The sequence below is a fragment of the Anabas testudineus genome, chromosome 5, assembly GCF_900324465.2.
Source record: "Anabas testudineus chromosome 5, fAnaTes1.2, whole genome shotgun sequence".
NCBI classification, from domain to species: domain Eukaryota; kingdom Metazoa; phylum Chordata; class Actinopteri; order Anabantiformes; family Anabantidae; genus Anabas; species Anabas testudineus.
The window spans coordinates 26,655,457-26,676,755 of record NC_046614.1 but is presented as its reverse complement, the minus strand read 5'-3'; the positions used below and the strand labels follow the sequence as shown (position 1 = coordinate 26,676,755).

The 21,299-nt window shown below is 39.7% G+C and overlaps 1 protein-coding gene across 4 annotated transcripts; it reads left to right on the top strand.

Annotated features, from left to right (window-relative positions):
* Positions 1–695: 695 nt before the first annotated feature.
* khk (ketohexokinase) lies at positions 696–20,651 on the top strand. Of its 4 annotated transcripts, XM_026349825.1 has the most exons (9): positions 696–894; positions 2,562–2,678; positions 4,882–5,016; positions 5,181–5,315; positions 9,850–9,922; positions 13,891–14,037; positions 15,275–15,363; positions 15,432–15,589; positions 19,921–20,651. In XM_026349825.1, the coding sequence occupies exons 1-9, from the start codon at positions 797–799 to the stop codon at positions 20,013–20,015; spliced, it is 1,047 nt and encodes a 348-aa protein (XP_026205610.1). In that variant the 5' UTR covers positions 696–796; the 3' UTR covers positions 20,016–20,651. The 4 variants fall into 4 exon arrangements, with proteins under 4 accessions (XP_026205610.1, XP_026205611.1, XP_026205612.1 ...); XM_026349826.1 differs by lacking the exon at positions 4,882–5,016; XM_026349827.1 differs by lacking the exon at positions 5,181–5,315.
* The last annotated feature ends 648 nt before the right edge of the window (positions 20,652–21,299 follow it).

Sequence of the window (21,299 nt, the reverse complement as noted above, 5' to 3'; positions counted from 1 at the left end):
TTTCAATATATATTGAGTTTGGCCTGCGACTTTGTTCCGGTTTTTAATTTTGGCCCACTGCGAGTTTAAGTTTTCACACCCCTGATTTAGTAGAAAGAATTGTTGTGATGTAAGGGCTCCATCTTGTGGCAGTGATATGTATAACATGTGAACGGTATATTCAGTCCTGCCGAATGTTAATAGCAAACGTCTTCATAACAAGTTGTAATTCTTCTACCTATCATTGATTTTGGATTTTTATATTTCTGTCAGAAACCACACACACACACACACACACACACACACACACACACACACACACACACACACACACGAACATGGTCGTTATCCAGAATGCTGGAATAAAGCTTTGCTAAAGGAACTCCAAGTTTTTTCCGTGATCTAACAGTCACTTCAGTGATGGGCTGTAAGTCATCTTACATGTGAAACCAAGTACATGTGAGAAGCTGTTGTCAGCCATCTCCATTTTTTCACTTAATGAGATAAAATTTACAACATTTTTTAGAAATGATAATTTGTAACAGATTGCATTTTCTTAACTCTGTTACAGAGCATGGCCTCTAAAGGAACACTCAGGTCTGCTAATGACCTAGCTTCAGTATTCAATTCTAGTTTATATTGAGCAGCAGTCTTTGAGACTCTTATTTTGTAATCTGTAGTGACAGGAAGCGCTGTGTCTTGTTGTTGTAATGCAACTAAGAGGAGATGAGGAAATGTCTGTGAGTCAAAGTCCAGACTGCAGTCGAGTGTTTGTTCATCGCACACTGAAAACTAAAAACCCAGTGTCAGGTTTAAGATGGAACAACAGGAAAAGAAGATTCTGTGTGTGGGTCTGGTTTGTCTCGACATCATCAGCGTCGTGGACAAATATCCTGAAGAAGACACTGACAGCAGGTTAGCACACTAGCTAATGTTGACGATCTTTCACTTGCTTATGGATACCTCACTGTTATCCCACTGGTCTGATCATTTGTTGATTCACCTCAAATGAGACAAAAACACACACGACTTCACCCCTTCCTGCTCCTCTTTCAAGCCTCTGGCATCTCTGAACTAGCTCATGTCTGGTTTAAGCTGGCATCTGTAGCTTTAAATGCAAATTAGCCACTGCTGCTTTGCTCTCTATGCAGAAGTGTCTGATGTGTTTGAACTTTGAACTTGTTGTTTTCAAGGTTCCATGAAATAGAGTAATTTTCAAACACACACATTTCATTAGTAATAACACAAATTGCTGGAAAGCCTGATATGGCCTGTTCCCTCATTACTGTTGTATGATGTATTGGCTATTTTGGTTACTTATCGCACCAGGCCTCCCTGTAATTATACAGTAATCACTATCTAACCACAATGACTTCTGTATTTACAAATATGTCAGTCAATCTGGTAACTGCAGTTTTATTAAATCCTGTGGTCCATATAATATTTGTATACTGAGGCTTTTTTTTTACATTTGCACTAGAGATTGGACTACCTAAAGTTGTGAAATTATTGGTGTTTAGAATCATACTGTGACGAGCCTCAGAGTGAACAACTCTTTTTATTTTTATAAGAACCAACACACAGTGACAACAGGTCTCAGCTCCCCCATTCAGTCACTCCGGAAGCTCTAAATCTCCCACCTGTTTCTCCCGCCCCCCCCCCCCCCCCCCCCCCCCCCCGCCCCCCCCGCTGGAAGCACACCTGACATCACGCAACTATATACACTACAAAATAAAAGAACCAATTAAAAGAACCACATAACACATAACAGGAACTGGAACAGCCAAACACCAACAAAACAATGTGCCCCACCTCTGGGTCGCTACACAGCCCCCCGCTAAGAGGTTTACGTGTCCCCACTAACCTCAGTTCCTGTGACAAAGTCCCTTAAATGATCAGGCCGGCGCCGTTGACGCACCGGTCTCTCCCGATCCCCACCCCCAGAGTCCGAAAATGTCCCAAGTCCATTAGTGTCTCTGTCACTGTCACCGGTAATGACAGGTGGAGGGTCGTCCTCACCCTCGTCATCATCCCCAGTCGGGGCAAGCGGGTGGTAGGGTGCCAGCTGGTCCCAGTGCAGCACCACCCTCCGCCTCCGACCAGGCATCTGAACCCGAAAGACCACCTCCGAGAGCCGTTCCAACACCTCCCCCAGCCCTTGCCAGTGGCTGCAGAGCTGCAGAGAGATCCCCCTCTTTCTCACCGGGCAATACACCCACACTTTGTCCCCAGGTACAAATGTGCGCCCCTGGCAGCGAGTGTCATACGCTCTTTTCTGTTTGACCCCAGCGTCCTTCTGTGCGCGTCAGGTAAAATCGTGCACCAGTCTGAGTCTCTCTCTCAGGCGCATGTAATAGTCCATCTCCGGGCCGCCAGCGATCTCCGGTTCTGGCGGCGATCCAAAGACCAAGTCGACTGGGGTGCGGAGCTCTCTGCCAATACAATACAGTTTAGCACTGTGGCCACACTATTACTGTTTATAGTAGTGTGTAACAGTACTGTTCTGACAGTTAAAGTAATATCCTATTGATACTGATCGATGGTGCAGTGGTGCATTCGCTCTTCTCTTTCTTTAAATGCAGGTGTTTGTCACAGCGTTGGCAACGAGGAGGAAATGCTTCCAATTCATGCACGGTGCTGTCACTGCTTGGAGCTTCATGCGCCTTTATGGGTTCACTGTCAGCTGGACCTGTGGCCGAGTGAGTACTAATCAACACATTAATCAAATCTACAACAGATTTGTTGCTACATTAGTAATCAGTACATTCAACAACAAACAAATCAGCACATAAATCTGTATGTGAATCTGTCACAGTTTAGAACAGAAAAGGTGTGGCTGGATTGGAAATACATAAAAACACTTTTGGTGCTCAGGTAGAGGCAGGTGATAAGAAAAAACTTTTCAAAATGAATCAGTTCTAAACAGAATCATTTACTAGTGACTAGTCCACAAAGCTGTCACAAGGTGTTGTTTACAGGTACTACACCTGGTACTACAATGAGTCAATCAGATGAGAGGTGGAAATTAACAGATGTCAAGTTTGACCACGTGAACACATCTCTTAAGTCGTCTACACAAACACACTCCAGACAGTGTCTCTGGAATCATGTTCAACATTGTGTAGAGATGAAGAGGAGGAGAAAATCTGGGTGACGTGCAATCTCATTTGGGGAGATAGTTCATTTAATTTCAGGGTGGAGGGGTGGTCACTTTGCAAGAGAAACAGCGCAACACAAAAAGTACAGTGTTTGGTTACAGCACATGGATGTAGAACCAGTAACAAACAATTCCTTATGTCTATAACCTAATTTTCTTGAAGCAGACATGCGCAATACATTAACAGAAAGCAAATATTTCCCATACTTTAGGGTATTGTGCTGAGCAAATTGATGTGAAAGGGAACATATCCTCACTCTCCGTAAATCTGGATAGTTAGATGCTGTATAAACACATGGGCTCATGCTGACATTAAACTGACTTTGTACTAGGAGCTAATCACTGAGCTAACAGACTTCAGACAACTGTACCAAAATTGTTGGTACCCTTCCATTGAGGAAATACAAACCCACAACGGTTACTGAAAAAACCTATGACAAAAATTATGGTACCAATTCATCCATAAATAAATTTCTTAACCACTGTTATGGGTTGCTGGAGTGCTGGAGCCTAAACCAGGTGTCGTTGGACGAGAAGTGGGGTACATCCTGGACAGATCTCCAGTGTATCAAAGGGCTGGGCATATAGAGACAGACAAACAGTCACATGGGCTATGGGCAATTTAGAATCAACGCATTTAAATTTAACCATAAACATGCAGTCGTTTGGATGGTATTGAGGAGAGAAATCTGGAGAGAACCCACCCAGACACAGGGAGAACATGCAAGCTCCAAACTTGGGTCCTTGATGCTGTGAGGTGACAGTGCTAACCACTACACCACCATGCTGCCCCCAACCCATGCATATGCACATGTAGTGTAATACACAGGGCAAAAGATGTCACAAAGTCAAGAAACTATGTACATAAAAGAATTTGGTATAATTTAGTTTTTTATATCCCCTGTTACTAATCTATTGAGTGGAAAGAACAAAGCAGTAATGAGTGGCCGACCACTTGTGATCCGACTGCCCAAGAGGCATCCTAATACTAGGTCTTACTTATCTGACTGACTTGAGATGTTGGATTGATAACAATACATGTTATTACTCTTGATGAAGCGTAGAACATTCAGATTGGAGTTAGTGTTAAAGGCCATCTGTATATATTTCTTCAACAATATTCAACATTAATAATTTTGAGCAATGAACTGGTATGATAATGATTTAATGTTAAATAATTCTATTGTCATAGGGAGCTAAGCCATAAACACAGGTCACTCTCCAGCATTTGTTCCTCTACAGGCATTAACCATGTTTGAAATATTAGAAACTCTTTCTGCAGGTTTTTGTCTCTGGTGCCAGTCTCATCCATTTCCATGTTCAGTTTATGTTGATTATTAGTAGTTTTAGTACAGCCAGTACATTCTACAATACACTGATCAATACATAGATCAATGACTTCATCAATTAGTCACTGAGGGTATCATACAATCAGTTATTGTAATAAATAGTTTTACAAAAAAAATCAAATAAAATAGACAAATATACTGTGAATATACTCTGTATATGAAGGCTACTTTAGATATGCAGTATTTTCTGTGTATACTGTGCTTATACTCTATATATGTACTTTAGATACACAGTATTTCCCCTTATCCTATACTATAGTATAACCCCCTCAATACAGTTATCGAGAGTTTATTTACTATAAATCAATCTGATCAAGTTAAGGTTTAGAAGATAGTCTCCAGTATGTAGTTTTATTTTGAAGAGTAGAGCAGATGTAAACAGTTTCCTGTCTTTAGTTTTATTTTGGAGGATTTTCAGAAGTTCCACATCGATGTGTCTCTGGTTTCTGAGCATGCTCAGTGTGTCCTCCCAACCTCTGTGGTCATCAGCAACATCAACACAGGAAGTCGCACCATCCTGCACATGAACAGGTGTGAACAGGTGCGTGTGTCCATCCCTAACCCCTCCTCCCCCATTTCAGGAACAGCATCATAATGGAGCGGCCCCAACCTTTTCCTGTTTCACCAATCAGCATCCTGTCTATCAGTGGTTTTATTGTGACGGGGCAGAGCTGACTCCTGTCTCCCTCTGTCAGTTTCATCATAGCCGACTTTGCACAGCGTGCCATCGACGTGTCTGCGGTTGTCTTCCAGAATGAAGGTCAAACTCCATGTGCATGTTGTGTAGTTTGTCCTTCCAGCGGGACACGAACTGTTGTTCTCTACGACACGTAAGACGACCAATGAGCAGCCACATCAAACAGTGTTCACTGAAAACGCTGTTACCATGGAAACATTGAGCCATTACTCCTATCAACAGGAGTTTTGTGAAAACTGAGCTGCGAACATTTCATCACATTTAAAACTAAGTTCACTGTAAAATTAAAGTGATTGAATGTAGTTATGTTAGTGACAAATGACCAGGAAGCTTCACTACCTTAGACCAGTTTAATATACATGGGAGGAGCCATCAAAGCTTTCTCTGAGCTAGATTACATGTTCACTGGTTTGCCCTCCAAACCCCAAATCCTCAGAATCTCCACTCTTGTGCTACAGGTGGAAATCACAAAATGCCTAAATGCCTTTAGTGAACACTGTTTGACCCAACTGAAGGAAGCATGAACACCTGATCCTCATTCTGAATCAACTGGGCTAAGTCTGATATTATTCCCTATTCACTACTCCTGATATAACATATACTAAGTAGTCTATACTCAGTACTGAGCAGTAAATTAAGATTTCTGACATAGTCATATTGCATCATCACTAATAACTACACAATGGTAATTTACTTATCTCTAAAATGGGGAGCAGTACATTGTTACATTTTTAGCATAAAGTAGTTTATGAAAGGTATGTCTATTCTTTGTCAACATTCAGACACAATTACTAAATGACAAACACGTTAAGTAGTGCACTATATAGTGAACAGGGAGTGGTTTCTGACACAGCCCTCATCTAATGAGCCACTGCAGAGCAAAGCATGAAGACTCTCAACCTGATCACATTCACCAATTAGATTGAGTTGTTTTTATAAAAAAGGTGTATGTGTTTGAACCAGGTCTTGAATCAAATTTGCTATTGACAACGATAACACCAGCTTTTAGTAAAGTCTTAAAACAGCAGTCTGGATAATCCATATGAACCTTGAAACAGGTCAAAACTGTAAGTGGTGAACAAAATCCAGACTCCTCCGTCGGTCTACAACTGTATTAAAAAGAGGAGGCCTCAAGCTTAACATATGAATTTCTCTTGTTCAACAGGAAAACAAGTTCTGTTCTAAAAGATATTTGTGCAGCACTGCAGTTGTCACCAATTTACAGAGCACAACAATGAAATAGCCATAACCTGTTATTGCTTTGATTATCCTAACCTCACTAACCCAAAGCCCCTATGTTTATCTCCACACTGTCCTTTCATATACAAAGGGGTTTTTATAGTACCCTTATAACACGGAAAATACATCAGTGTGAAGTTGCCTGATAAATAAGCATCTATGTGTTGAAGGTGCCCCCATGGAGTTTTCATGGGAAAGGCCACAGTCCTTCTGAAATTTTATGTCTGAGGTAGATTTAAAATCATGTACAGCATATGAACATAAATATATATTTACATTTTGTTATTTATCAGATGCTTTTATCCAAAGCAACTTACAAGTGAGGTACAAAGCAAAATGTCTAAGCCAAGGAGGGGAACTATATATATATATATATATATATATATATATATATATATATATATATATATATATATATATATATATATAACATAAATAAAAGGCAAAAAATACATTACATACGATACATTTTATACATATAGATAATATAAAAAAGAAAAAAAAATATTTATATAATAATATATATAATAATATTGTTCCACCATCGTAGAACCACCGAGATGAAAGGTTTAGCCTGGGAACTTTTGAGATAAGGTGAGAAAAATTGTTGTAGTGTCCTTTTTACTGATCAAAAATGAGACGTGGCTGCATTTTGGACTATCTGGAGGTTTAATTGTGCAGCTGGTAACCCCGTCAGTAAGACACTGCAGTAGTCAAGACCAAATATGAACAGTGCCTGAACAATGAGCTGTGTTGTATAGTCTGAAAGGTAGGCTCTGATCTTTGTGATGTTGAAAATTGCAAATGTGCATGATGTGGAGACAGAGGAGATGTGGTCGGTAAAGCTCAGTTGATCAATAATGATCACCCCCAGGTTTCTAGCAGACTTAGTGGGAACAATCACTGTGGACTCATGATGTTGATGCTGAACATACAGCACAAAAAACGTGTTTCAGTGTTCATACAAACACCAGACTGATGTTTTTAAACAGACTTAATACAATTGAACTTTAGCTGATGATGTTGTTCTGTTCAGTCTGAGATGGTAGAACTTTAACTGTTCTAACTATTCTGAATGAACTGCTCAGGATCTCCACCAAAGTCATAAAATATAAACAAATGCAATATTTACAAACTGATAAAACACAGACACTCATGGTCTTTCATGTCTTTATTGAAAGGGAAAAGTGAAACACTAGGCTTCTCAATCAATGAAACAACAATGTAGGTGTGGTTTAGCTTCCCTCATAAAAACACCTGTACAGTGTTAGTGTGCTATTCACATGCAGCATCAGCTCATGTGAGCTATGCCTTGCAAAAAAGAGATCTCAGAAAAACTAGGATCTAGTAAGTGTAACATGTTACAAAGTAATATAAAGGAGTTTACAGTAAATATTGATTAGTTCAAATTTAGACATATTGTTTATAATGAAGACATTTTACTGTGACTATACCCCATAGAAGTGGGTATAGTGGGTACAGTTCAAAAATATGGAACTATGAGTTCTTTAAGATAAGGTGGAGCTTGATTATTAAGTGTTTTATATGTGAGGAGAAATGTTTTAAACTCTATTCTGGGTTTTACAGGGAGCCAATGGAGAGAAGCTAATGTAGGAGAAATATGATCTCTCAAGATTGCTAATTCCTGTCAGAACCTCTGGCTGCAGCATTTTGGATTAACTGCAGAAGGCAGTTCTAGAGATTTCTTAAGATATTGTGGTCGAAGATAACTCTGAGATTCCTCAGAGTATTACAAGGTCAAGGTTTTAGAGATTGGGTTATAAAATTGGCCAAAACCCAGAGTAGGCCTTTTGAGCAGAGGTTTGACTACAGCAACCTTAAAAGCCTGTGGTACGTAGCCAGTAAAGATACATTGATCTGATCTAATGTGAACTTGTTGATCAAAGGTAAGACATCTTTGAGCATTCTAGCTGGGATGGGGTGATGGTTTAGATGACTTAATTTTTCAAATGAACTCAGCAAGACCTATGGGGAAGAAGCAGTCTAGGTAAACACAACTAGAAAAATGTCTTGTGGACAGAGGAAACCAAGGTAGAAATTTTTGGGAAGAACACACAGCACTATAGCAGGAAAATCTGAACCGCATACCAACATAAATATCATCTCAACTGTGACAAACAACAGTAAAGTACAGTAAGGGGCACCATAACGATGTGGGGCTCCCTTGCTATTGTGGAGGGTAAAATTAATTACTAAATTTACCCAAGTGTCCTACAAGATGAAGCCAGGGTGTCAGAATAAGCTGGGCGATGCAGCAGAACAATGATTCTAAATATCAAAGTTAATCTACTACAGAATGACTTCAGAGACGCAAAATCCACCTTTTAGTGTGGTCAAGTCAAATCCCAAACCTCAGTCCAATACAGATGCTGTGGAATGTGGTTTGGTTGTGTAAAGCTGCTTGGTTGTGTAAAGCTGCTTTGCGATAATGATAATTGTTAAAAGCGCTATACAAATAAAATTGAATTGAATTGAATTGAATTGAATTGAATGACATGAAGAGAGTCGTTAACACCAGACCTCTTGAATATGTCTGAGCTGAAGCAGTTAATTGAAGAAGAATTCTTCCTCCGGGATGTTGTGTAGATCTAATCCAAAGCTACAGGAATTGTTTGCTTGAGGTTGTTGGTTTTAAAACTGTTTTACTTATTTTGTCCACCATCACTCTATATGCTTAACAGGTGTATTCAATAAAGACATGAAATATCATGACAGCTTTGGTTTTGTTACCTTAGAAAGATGGAAGTTTGTTGATATTTGTGATTTTAAAGATTGGATGACATTTTTGATCACTTTGAGTCTTTTCAGTGGGTTGGAGTTAATTACAAATTAATTTCATGCCTCTGATGTTTCGAATCAACATGTTCCAGTATCAAATTGTTATTAATCTACTATTAAAGCTTACCTCCACAGTCTGTACAGGTGTTGCTGTCGCTTTTGATTTGGACAAAATTGGTAAAAAAAAATTGTTATCCGTTTTTTCATTTTGGTTTTGGAAATGAAAATGGAAAAACGTTTACTGTGAAAAAGGAATGAACAAATGAAAAACGATTGATTAAATAGTGTCTGCAAATGCAAATTATTAATGTCTAATTGTTATTTTGACTGTTGGACATTTTTCTTTCAGTCTGAACTATTGATCTGATGCAATTAGTAAAACAGCTTTCAGAAATAGAAATAAACGGCTGGTTAGATTTCAGTCTGATCAAATATTTGTTGTGTTAGGTTATTGATATCTAACTGTTCGGAACTGTGAGATGTTTTCACATCCCTAAAGTGCTGATAGACTCCATCATTAATCTATTTAGAGTATAAAAATAATTTTTAATTATGCTAATTTGCTAACTTGTTAATTTGCTTTGGTAATTTATTGGAAACGAACACTGGTCTCATTTTCTGTCTGTCAGGAACCTTCCGGATGTAACACCTGAGGATTTTTCCAAAGTCAACCTTTGTCAGTTCAAATGGATCCACTGGGAGGTGAGTAAACTCCAAACCAAACCAAATATCAAACAAACCCAATACTCATTCTGGGGGCATCATTGACAACAACTAAACTTTGCTGTTCACATCTCCATCTCTCAGGTAACTGATTTTCTCTCTACAACATTAAAAAATCAGACCCTAGATCTCTGAATATACAACCTAGCTCTTTGTCATCATTCGAATTGAACACTGCAGTGTGGGTCTGACAGCACCACCATCCTGTGCAATCAAACCTCTCCAAACGATCCAAACTGTTTTAGCAGATCTCATTTTGATTAACCAAAAAAATCATCGGTTACTACTGTTCATATCTCTGCATTGGCTTCCAGTGGCTGCTGCATCAAGCTCTGACTCTAACCCTAGAGTGCTCAATTCAGCAACACCTTCCTAACCAAACACACTAATCCAGGTCTTGATTCAAGATTAAATTAAAAAATCTTTATAGATCCAAGAGAGAATATTTTCACAATTAAAGTTACTCAATATATCAGCTTTTTAGATTAAGACATCAGAAAATGCTTTATATAAAAAAAATAAAAACAAACAAACAGAAATGCTAAACAGATCATTTTGGGCTGCTTTTTTAAAATTTGCCACTGAATTCATAGATCAGAGCAGGGGACAGCAGTAATCACAGGACCTTAGAGACCTGCTAAGCCTACTGTCCTCTAATGTAAATGGGTGCTTGACCATGTGGGTTTGTAAAACAAATACTATTATCTTTCTAAATTTGAGTCAAAAGTAAAGATTTTAGGAGAATTTTTGGAGAGGGTGGGAGGGATTATCCAGGATTGGGAGGGGTTTGGACAGCATCCTCCTCTCAGCAAAAACATGTAGAGCAGGGGTGTCAAACTCAATTGCACAGGGGGCCAAAATCCAAAACACACTTTAGGTCGCGGGCCGAACAGGATAAACATTTATTGAGCACACTAAAACTTTTAAAACTTAACTTTTTTTAACATAAACCTTAAATAACTTATAATATTTTGCTCTCTATAAAAATATATCCTGTCTAAATTATACAAGTTAGAAATAAAGTAAACATTAAAAGAACAAACCTTCAAATTTCTTTAATCTCATTTTATATAAAAAATAAACTTAAATTTTTAATATCCCAAAAGATTTTACTCTCCATAAAAATATTTCCTGTCAAAATTATACTAATTCAAAATATGAACATGCTGCTTAACAAAACCTGGAAATATAAATAAGATTTGTGCTTTTCAGCAATAACAAATCAAATCATTCAGTCTTTGCTCTTCAGTCATTTTATCAGAGCTGCATCTATTTTTGTCAACAAGTTCGTATATGGTTGTTGTGAGGTTCTGTGTTGTGGAAATTCTCAGGATGGACTGCAGGTTCTCACCAGTGAGACGACTCCTGTGTGCTGTTTTGTTAGTCTTCATCACTGAGAAGAGCTTCTCACTAAGATATGTGCTACCAAACATAAACAAGGTTCGAGCCGCATGTGGACGGAGCTGGAGCATTTCTGAGGGAATGGAGTGAATAAACTGTGCAGGTCCTGCAGTGTCCTACTTTACCTTCAGTCATTACACTGCAGCTCAATCAGTTCCATCTGAATCTGCACAGGTGCAGTTTACACATCGACGGTAAATGGGTTGCGAAGCAACACCAAATTATTTTCTTGTTCGTCAAAGTCACCAAAGCTCCGTGAGAACTCAGTTTATCAGCAAAGTGCGTATTTGTGAACACCGTTGTAACAATATGGTTCAACATTACTTGGCATCGTGAGGACCAGCTTCATAATAACTTGCAGCATCATAAACTAGATTTGATTAACGCGGAATGTGTTCGGCAAGGCAGCTGAAGCGCTGCAGTATGGGATCTGTAGTTTATTGTGTTACCAGCGCTTCATATCGCCGGGCCATTAATAATAATAATATAGAAATGATCTCGCGGGCCGGATATAGTTACACGCCGGGCCGGATGTGGCCCGTGGGCCGTGAGTTTGACACATATGATGTAGAGGGTCCAGCTCCCCTGCCAGAACAGAGCCAGCCCTCCTGATCAGTTTGTTCAGCCTGTTAGTGTCTGCCACCTTCATACTGCTGCCCCAGCAGACCACAGCATAGAAGATGACATTGGGACCACAGACTCATAGAACATCTGTTGAAGCACCTGAGCCTCCTCAGAAAAGCAGTGCTGTGAGTCTGTTGTCCAGTCCATGTAATTGGACTGTAAAATGTAAATGTAAAAAGAACACTCCCAGATATTTGTATGAGACGGGTGACAGGACTCCCAGATTTCCTGAAGTCCATCACCAGCTGGTGTTGAGATGAAGATGGTTTAGTCCAAACTAGTCCACGAAACTGTCCACCACTCTCTGGTACTCTGTGACATCTCCATAGACGTGATGTGGTTGGGAAGGTGGATGATGGTGTCATCCACTTCAATTTGAGGCTGATATGCAAACTGGATGAGCATAAAAGTGAGGGTCCCCAGGATTTGTCTCTCAAAAACCATCATGTGTGATGTCAAAGCCACTGGTTAGTAGTCACTGGAGACGCAGGGTTGTGTCTTTTCATGTACAGGAACTAAGAACAACTTTTTACACCCCTTAGAGAATCTCTCCAGATGCAGGCTGAGGTTGAAGATGCATTGGAGTAGCTCTCTCCTCAACTGATCTGCTTAGATAGTCAATACAGAGGTGGTGGTTGGGTTGTGTAGCGGAAGGTCTGCAGAGCCTATTGCAGATCTGTGTGCATGACCTATCAACAGTCCCCTCAGTCACCTGGCTGCTGGTCTTGTATGTGAAAATGGTCCTCATGTCCCTCCACACCTCCCTGGTGTTATGGCTTTGTTCCAGTTTTTGTCCTGTAAGCTGCCTTTCCCTTCATGATTCTAACAGACAGCATTCTCTGGACCCCATTCACTGCTCTCCTGTCACCTTTTTTCATTCAGGATGGATTTGATGTTCTTGATGACCCAGGGTTTTGGTTAGTTAGGGTTTATCTGTGTGTACACACAGAAATTCTTTAAGACATCTGCACTTTAAAATGCCGCTGTGAGGGTACTCCAGTGTGCATTTTACACAGGTATTGGAATCCTGACTTGCAACTTGTTAGCAATCTTTGAGTCTCTTCAATTCTCCAGCATAGCATTACGTCTGATCACTTAAACATGCTGCTTAAACAAAGCCGAATGTAACATTAATTATTAATATACAGACACAGTTAATGTCAACTGTACTTGAATTCAAATCATGTCAGAAAAACACAAGTCCTCCAGTAAAACAATAAAACATTACCAAACTTTCACACCCCTTCTACCAACACCCATCACACAGGTGGTGGGGCAAACTCGCCTCTCTTCTGACACTACCTCTTGAGGTGGCTTGAAGGAGGGTCTGCATCAACTTACCGTGCAGGCTTGGAATGTTACAATAGGGCAGGGTATTGGCACTGTAAAGCCACCTTGACAAGGCCGTGTAAATGGGTTAGTAATGGAATCTGTCAGGCCATCAATGTCTAACCCTGCTCTCTCAGCAACCGCACTAACAGTTCTTAATAAGCTGTTGATGACGAAACTCTTCCACAACTTCTTATGTCTTTGTACTAAAAAAATAAACAAAATACAGTCACAATTTTTTGGTGTTTAGTTAATAGTGTGTATATGATCAAGAAACACGGTTAACAATGCAACTAAACCCAACAAAATATTCTGACTGACTTAACAGAACTAGAAAAATTTGACCAACTGTACTAACCCGACTTTTTTATAAACTTTCTTCATGAATTGAATATATAACAGGCTCTCTATTTCAAAGGCTGTACAACAATTTTAATGTTACAGTACAAACAGTAGAACAACAGTATAATTTTGAGTATTCATAGCCCCGATCTGTACTGTCCGGCAGCACATATCCAACCACAAATTCCCCAACATGATCAATAAAGTATATAATTATATCCATATATGTTGGTTTTTTTTAACCTCTGCAGGGTCGAAATGCAGAGGAGCAGGTGAAGATGATCCAGCAGGTGGAGGTGTATAACTCCTCCTTACCACAACAGCAGAGGATCACAATTTCCGTGGAGATAGAGAAAACCAGAGAGATGCTGTATCAGTTGTTTCCTTATGGAGATGTGGTAAGGGTTCCTATGACATCTGATTTTGCTTTGGCATATCATTAACACAATGAAAGCTTTCACTTGGTGACGAACTTTAACGTGACACAAAACATTTATGCGATACAGAATTTTACTATGATAAAATACTTTATTGGAATAAAGAACCTTGTTGTGATGAACTTTACGAGTGAACAATTGACGGGTCCTAACTGCATGTTAAGTTGCTCAGCTAATCAATACACTTGAAGTGTTTGTTGTTTGCAAATTATAAACCAGCTCATTTGGATGTTATATTACTCTGTCAGCATTAGGTTAATGCAGGGCTGGCTCTATACACACTATATATATATATATATATATATATATATATATATATATATATATACACACACACACAACATATAAATAATCTCTATTTCTAATTAAGTTTCATCTTATGAATTAAGCATCACAGTACTATGCAGCACTAGTTTGCATCACTTTACAGACTGTTTTAAATAATCATTGCTCTGTTAAGCCATCTGCATAAGGACCACAAATGGTTTCACAGTTGTTCATACTTGGTCTCAATAACACACAGGTGACCATCAAAGTGCTAACGATTTGATGACTCGACAGGGTTTATAAATCTGCTATTCTAGACAGTCAGAACTGATAAAGCCTTCTGGATAGAAGGCGAAATGTCTTGAAAAAGCACGTCCAGTTGAACGGTATTATTGCAATGACCACACAGTATGATTGCCAGAACTTGAGCTTTTTCTATTACTTAAACTACCCATCTCTACTAGTACCTAGCCTTAGCTAAAGGTCAATGTTTAGGTCTACCTGTTCAGAAGAAAACTTACAACCTGTCTGCATTCTAAGTGGTTTAATGTCTGGCAACCTGTGATGTCCAGATGTTACTGGGCAAATGTACAGTGAGCAGGATCACACAGGTCCAAACAGAAACAGAAATTTGGCACCTGAATCAGACAGGAATTTACAGGCTTTAATACTTTTGTCTGAGAAGCAGGTATTTCTAGTTAGCATGTGTCTTTAATCTCTGATAACATGTAATGGTCGTTATTATTATTTAGTATAGTATTTAATTTTTTATTAGACAGAACTTTAACGTAATCCAAAACTTCAATATGATAAAGAACCTTAGTGTTACTAAAAAGCTTACAAAACATGAATGTGATTAAATTTAATGTGACAAATACCTTTACAGAAAGCGATAAATTCTGTAACATCTATTTTTCTTTTGTGTTCTCAGGTTTTTGTCAGTAAAGACGTCGCTCGTCACTTTGGCTTTAACTCAGCTGAAGCTGCTCTGAGAGGATTATACCACCGGGTCAAACCAGGGTAAGTTAAAGTCAAAGCTCAGCATCTCTGACCTGTCTCTCACGCTCTGACCTGTCTCTGTCTGTCAGTGCTGTTCTGATCTGTGCCTGGGCAGAAAAGGGGGCTGAAGCTTTGGGTCCCGACGGTTCTATTGTTCATTCCGACGCATTTCCTCCTGAAACTCTGGTTGATACACTCGGAGCCGGAGATACTTTCAATGCTGCTGTTATCTACAAACTGTCTAACGGTGAGACTGCCTTTAAAATTGTTTGTCATACAATAATTATTCGGCTGCAGCTCTGTTGACCTGTTGTATTTTGTTTTACTCCATCACGAGTAAAACTTGCCTTAGTCTGTTTAATTCTTTGGCATTTTAGCATCTGGTTCAGTACCACATGATAAACTCCTTACATTACACATAGTCATTTAGCACACTTTTATCCAAAGCGACTTACAAGGGTACAAGGTACAAGGCAAAGGCAGGGTAAGTGTACGCTATCTTCTTCTTCTTCTCTTTCGGCTTTTCCCATCAGGGGTCGCCACAACGAATCATCCTTTTCCACCTAACTCTATCATGAACATCTTCTACCCTAACACTTTCCAACTTCATGTCCTCTGTTAACACATTCATATATCTCCTCTTTGGTCGTCCTCTTGCCCTCCTGCCTGGCAGCTCCATCTCCAACATCCAACCAATATATTCACTATCCCTCCTCTGCACATGTCCAAACCATCTAAGTCTGGCCTCTCTGACTTTGTTGCTAACACAAGCAACGTGAGCCGTCCCTCTAATGTGCTCGTTCCTTATTCTGTCTAACCTGGTCATTCCTAAGGAGAACCTCAACATCTTCATCTCTGCTACCTCCATCTCAGCCTCTTGTCTCTTTCTGACTGCTACCGTCTCTAAAGTTGCTTTTCAACTTCACTCTCACCTCACCAGCAATTCTCTCTATGACCCTTTCCAGTCCAGTTTTCGTCTGCGCCACAGTACAGAAACTGCGCTCATAAAAATCACCAATGATCTCCTTGTTGCAGCTGACTCTGGTCTACTTTCAATCCTCATCCTCTTTGATCTGAGTGCGGCCTTCAACACTATCTCCCATACAATTCTCCTCAATCGACTAGCCTCCATGGGCATCACTTCCACCCCCCTCAACTGGTTTCATTCTTATCTCTCAGGCCACACTCAGTTTGTTCGCCTTAAATCTTTTACCTCCCAGCCAACCCCTGTTGCTACCGGTGTGTCCCAGGGGTCTGTCCTGGGGCCCATACTCTTCATCTCCTACCTTCTTCCCCTAGGCACTATCTTTCGCAAGTACAATATACAGTTCCATTGCTATGCTGATGACACCCAGCTCTACCTCTCCAGCATGCCAAATTCAACACTCCCTCCCATCGCCCTTATTGACTGTTCAGCTGATATTAAACTCTGGTTAACCTCAAATTTCTTGAAATTAAATAGTCATAAAACGGAACTCCTCCTTGTTGGCACAAAATCTACACTTGCCAAAGTTAACAGTTTTTCCATGTATATTGACAGTTTTCCTGTTTCCCCCACCCCCCAGGTTAAGAGTCTTGGTGTAATCCTCGATAGCTCATTATCATTCCAATCCCACATCAACAACATCATCAGGTCTGCTTACTTTCATCTACGGAACATTAATCGTCTCCGTTCCTCCCTCACCTCCCATACTACTTCCATCCTTGTTCATAGCCTTGTCACCTCTCGTATCGACTCCTGCAACTCTCTTCTCTTTGGCCTCCCCAAAAAATTACTTCATAAGCTCCAACTGGTCCAGAACTCAGCTGCGCGCATCACCACCAAAACCTCCACATCAGAACACATTACCCCTGTTCTACAACAACTCCACTGGCTTCCTGTCAAATATAGAATTGACTTTAAAATCCTTCTGTATGCCTTTAAGGCTATTCACAACCTAGCCCCCCCATATCTGTCCGATCTCCTCCACATTGCCTCCTCTTCTCGTTCACTCAGGTCTTCCTCCGCCATCCACCTCTATGTCCCCACTGCCCGACTTAGCACCATGGGGAGCAGAGCTTTTAGCCGTTCTGCCCCTACTCCTTGGAATTCACTACCACAGGACATCCGTAACACTGACTCCCTTTCTATCTTTAAATCCAAACTCAAAACCTACCTGTTCAAGATTGCATATTCACTTTAATCTACTTTTGTACTTGTATAGTTTTGATTTATTGTGTTGATTTACTTGTATAGTCTGTTTTTGATTTATTGTTGATTGTACAGTGTCCTTGAGTGTTCTGAAAGGCGCTTTAAATAAAATGTATTATTATTATTATTAACCCATAGAGCAGAGCTGGTCTCACCACTGTCTTGTACACCTTTCCTTTGAGTCTTGCTGACACTCTTCTGTCACACAACACTCCTGACACTTTCCGCCACCCGCTCCAACCTGCCTGCACTCGCCTCTTCACCTACTCCACCTACCTTGATCCCTCTCATTTAGACACATGTATTCTGTCTTACTACAACTGACCTTCATACCTCTTCTTTCCAGAGCAAACCTCCACCTCTCTAGCTTTCCCTCCACCTGCTCTCTACTCTCACTGCAAATCACTCAATGTCATCTGCAAACATCATTGCCCAGGGAGATTCCTGTCTGACCTCATCTGTCAGCCTGTCCATCAGCATAGCAAACAAGAAGGGACTCAAAGCCGATCCTTGGTGTAGTCCCACCTCCACCTTGAACTCCTCTATCTGACCTACAGCACATCTCACCACCGTCATACTTCTCTCATACATGTCCTGGACTACTCTGATGTACTTCTCTGCCACTCCCGACAACTTCATACAGTAACACAGCTCCTCCCTCGGCACCCTGTCATACGCCTTCTCTAAATCTACAAAGATACAATGCAGCTCCTTCTGACCATCTCTGTACTTTTCCATCAACATTCTCAAAGCAAAAATGGCATCAATACTGCTGCTCACAAATCTCCACCTTTTTCCTAAGCCTGGCTTCCACTACTCTTTCCCACAGCTTCATTGTGTGGCTCATCAACTTTATTCCTCTGTTGTTGCTGCAGTTCTGCGTGTCACCCTTGTTCTTAAAGATCCAGAACACTTCTCCTCCCTTCCTCAGGCATCTTCTCACTCTCTAGAATCCTATTGAACAAACTGGTTAGAAACTCCACTGCTGTCTCTCCTAAGCACTTCCACACCTCCACAGGTACGTCATCAGGACCAACAGCCTTTCCACTCTTCATCCTTTTCCGATCCTTCCTAACCTCATCCTTTCCAATCCCTTCTATTTCCTGCTCCACAGCATCCACATCTTTCTCCCTTCTTTCCCTGTCATTTTCCTCATTCATCAGCTCCTCAAAATACTCCTTCCATCTTTTCTGCACACTCTCCTGGGTTGTCAGTATCTTTCCATCTAAAAAAGTAAGTGTGCACTATCTAGCCCTCACCAATTACACCAATTGATGTATCCTGCCCTTTTTTTGTCATAGGCATCTATTGCCCTGCTCTGCAGCTAGTGACCCCTGCAGGAGACAAATAACTGGTCATCCTTTGCATAGGTTATGCAAACCTTAATTTAGCTTAAGCTTAATTTAACAAAGCTAAAAATGTTTGCTTTTAATTTAACCTCTCTCTGATAATATTCAAAGAAACCAGAGCAAACCTAAACAATTGTGCCAAATCTATATTTATTCATGTCAATCTCACAAAAAGCCAGCAACAGATTTAGGTATGGGCAACATGGCAGCTTGTAGTCCAAGCAGAGGCACAATAACATTTAGAACAGTGGTTTCCTATCCCATACTCGCATGTCACATTAATGATCTTGTGCCAGCATGGCCATGGGGTAATTAGCCTTGTCAGAGTAGATGCACATCACCTCAGGTCTCCCAGCTGAAAGCTTTGAGGTGTGGGGGCAGAGGACTCAATCAAAAAGTTAGTTTGTACACTAATAAAATCAATCACTTTGGAATTAACTACCAAATAAACCACAATTCATAATACTGAATATATAGCTTCATAGAAAATGTTTTTTTGTTTGAGGTGAAATATTGTGATAATCTGGTTCTCTTCAGTGTTTCGTTTGTGTCTCATTTTGATAGAGAATTTATTTGATTTAGTTCAATTAGAATGTTTTGTTTTTTTTGTTAGCAACAGGGTAATAGTTTAAGAATGAGTTCATGTGTTATGTATTTTATTTAAATACAACTTGTTTCTCTTTCTCTTTATTACTTTTTTTTATGTATAAATAACTATATTTCTATTTTTATGAAGTGATAAATCTGTATTTGGAGGAAGAGGGTGTAGTTTAACCAGGCCACCAGCACATGCTAAAATTATCAAAATTACTCTGTCTGATTGTTCTTTCCCTGGATATCAGTCACCACTGCCACCACAAAATATAGATTAAAAATAAATTTTAAACACTTTGACACAGTTTTCTTCAATCAACAAGTAAAATACTGTGTGGGACTCTGGACGTTAGATGCTCTGACTTTGTGTAGTTTATGTATCTTTAATATATTTTTAATCAGTATTTTCTTATGGGAAAATGAATAAAACTTTTTTACTTGCAGGTGGATGTTTGCAGGATGCCCTGACTTTTGGCTGCAAAGTTGCTGGCAGGAAGTGTGGTTTCCATGGTTATGAAGACATTGCTAAGTTCAATTAGAACTGACAATAAGTTAATAACTGATAGAGACTTTAGGACAAAAAAATGAACCAGCATGCAAAATTAATTTTTTTAAAGAGTAAAATAGAAATAAAGTGTTTTGGTTAGAATATTTCATCACTTTTAATAATGATGACTTAAATGTAGAAAACAAATTTATCACGTGTACATGGGAACGAGCTGCATGTTGTTTTTTTGCATGTTTGCAGTGAACAACAAAAATAATCAGTCATTATCAGGAATAACCCTGATCCTACAGAGGAACATAGTGGGGATGGAGCTGATCCCAGCTGACTGGGTGAGGGTACACCTAACCAGGTCTTCAGTTTATCACAGGACTGACAGAGAGACAGACAAACAGTCTCCAGTTTGTACTGTGGGAGGAAAACCACACAGACAAAAGAAGATCAGGTTCCACACAAGACATGCCAGGCCTGCTGGTGGGATCAAACCCAGAACCTTGTTACGATGAGAAGACAGAACTAAAACTGCACCACTGTGCTGAACACATAAATGAGATAACACGAAAATGAATAATGAACTGTTAAAAAGCTGCTAATTAAATGATAATAAAGTGTTTACTTCTGTAATTTTTCATTTACACAATAAAACGTCAGATGAGTGATGTCTAACTCATTGATTTGTTCACTGGTGATTAAGTTTATAAGTTTGTTCCACTTTTTCCATTGTGGGCAGTTTCCATGGTTACAAGCTCTGTAACCTACCCTCCCACAACCCCACAATGATGAATTTTACTGGCTGTCACCAACCAAAACCTATGAGGGACAATATTAACAACAGAACATTATGATCACCTCCATCCTGTTGGAGCAATTTGTCTTCTCCAATATTTGAGTTAGATACCCAAAGAATTGAAGAATGAACTACGTCTGCTAATCTTAAACATTCCTTTGAACAATGGCCATTCTGTTGTAACTTATCTACCCTTTATCCCCAAATTTGCTTTATTCTCCCATACTCCTCTCACCCATTTGTCTGTGACCAGCAGCCAGTTGAAGAAGCAGCTGAAAATGCTGAACCACAGGTTCAAGGCGACAGGAATTCATTCAGATGGACATATTCATCCTGCTGCAGCCAGTTTTCAGTAAGTCAGTAAGTCTATTTTATGGTCACTTTTTAAATCATTTACTAACAGGGATTTAGACGAGAGAGATCTGATATTTAACAGTCCACATTTGATTGTTTTCTTTTTATTTTGTTATTTATTTGTATTAGGTTCTTATGAATCACTCCTCTCGTGTTGTTTTTTGATATAAATAATTT

Bases quoted from the DNA above. Each gene is read 5' to 3' on its own strand.
- khk (XM_026349825.1), top strand. From the start codon at position 797: ATGGAACAACAGGAAAAGAAGATTCTGTGTGTGGGTCTGGTTTGTCTC. The intron at 9,923-13,890 runs GTGAGTAAACTC...TAACCTCTGCAG, and splicing joins TCAAATGGATCCACTGGGAG to GGTCGAAATGCAGAGGAGCA. The intron at 15,364-15,431 runs GTAAGTTAAAGT...TCTGTCTGTCAG, and splicing joins TACCACCGGGTCAAACCAGG to TGCTGTTCTGATCTGTGCCT.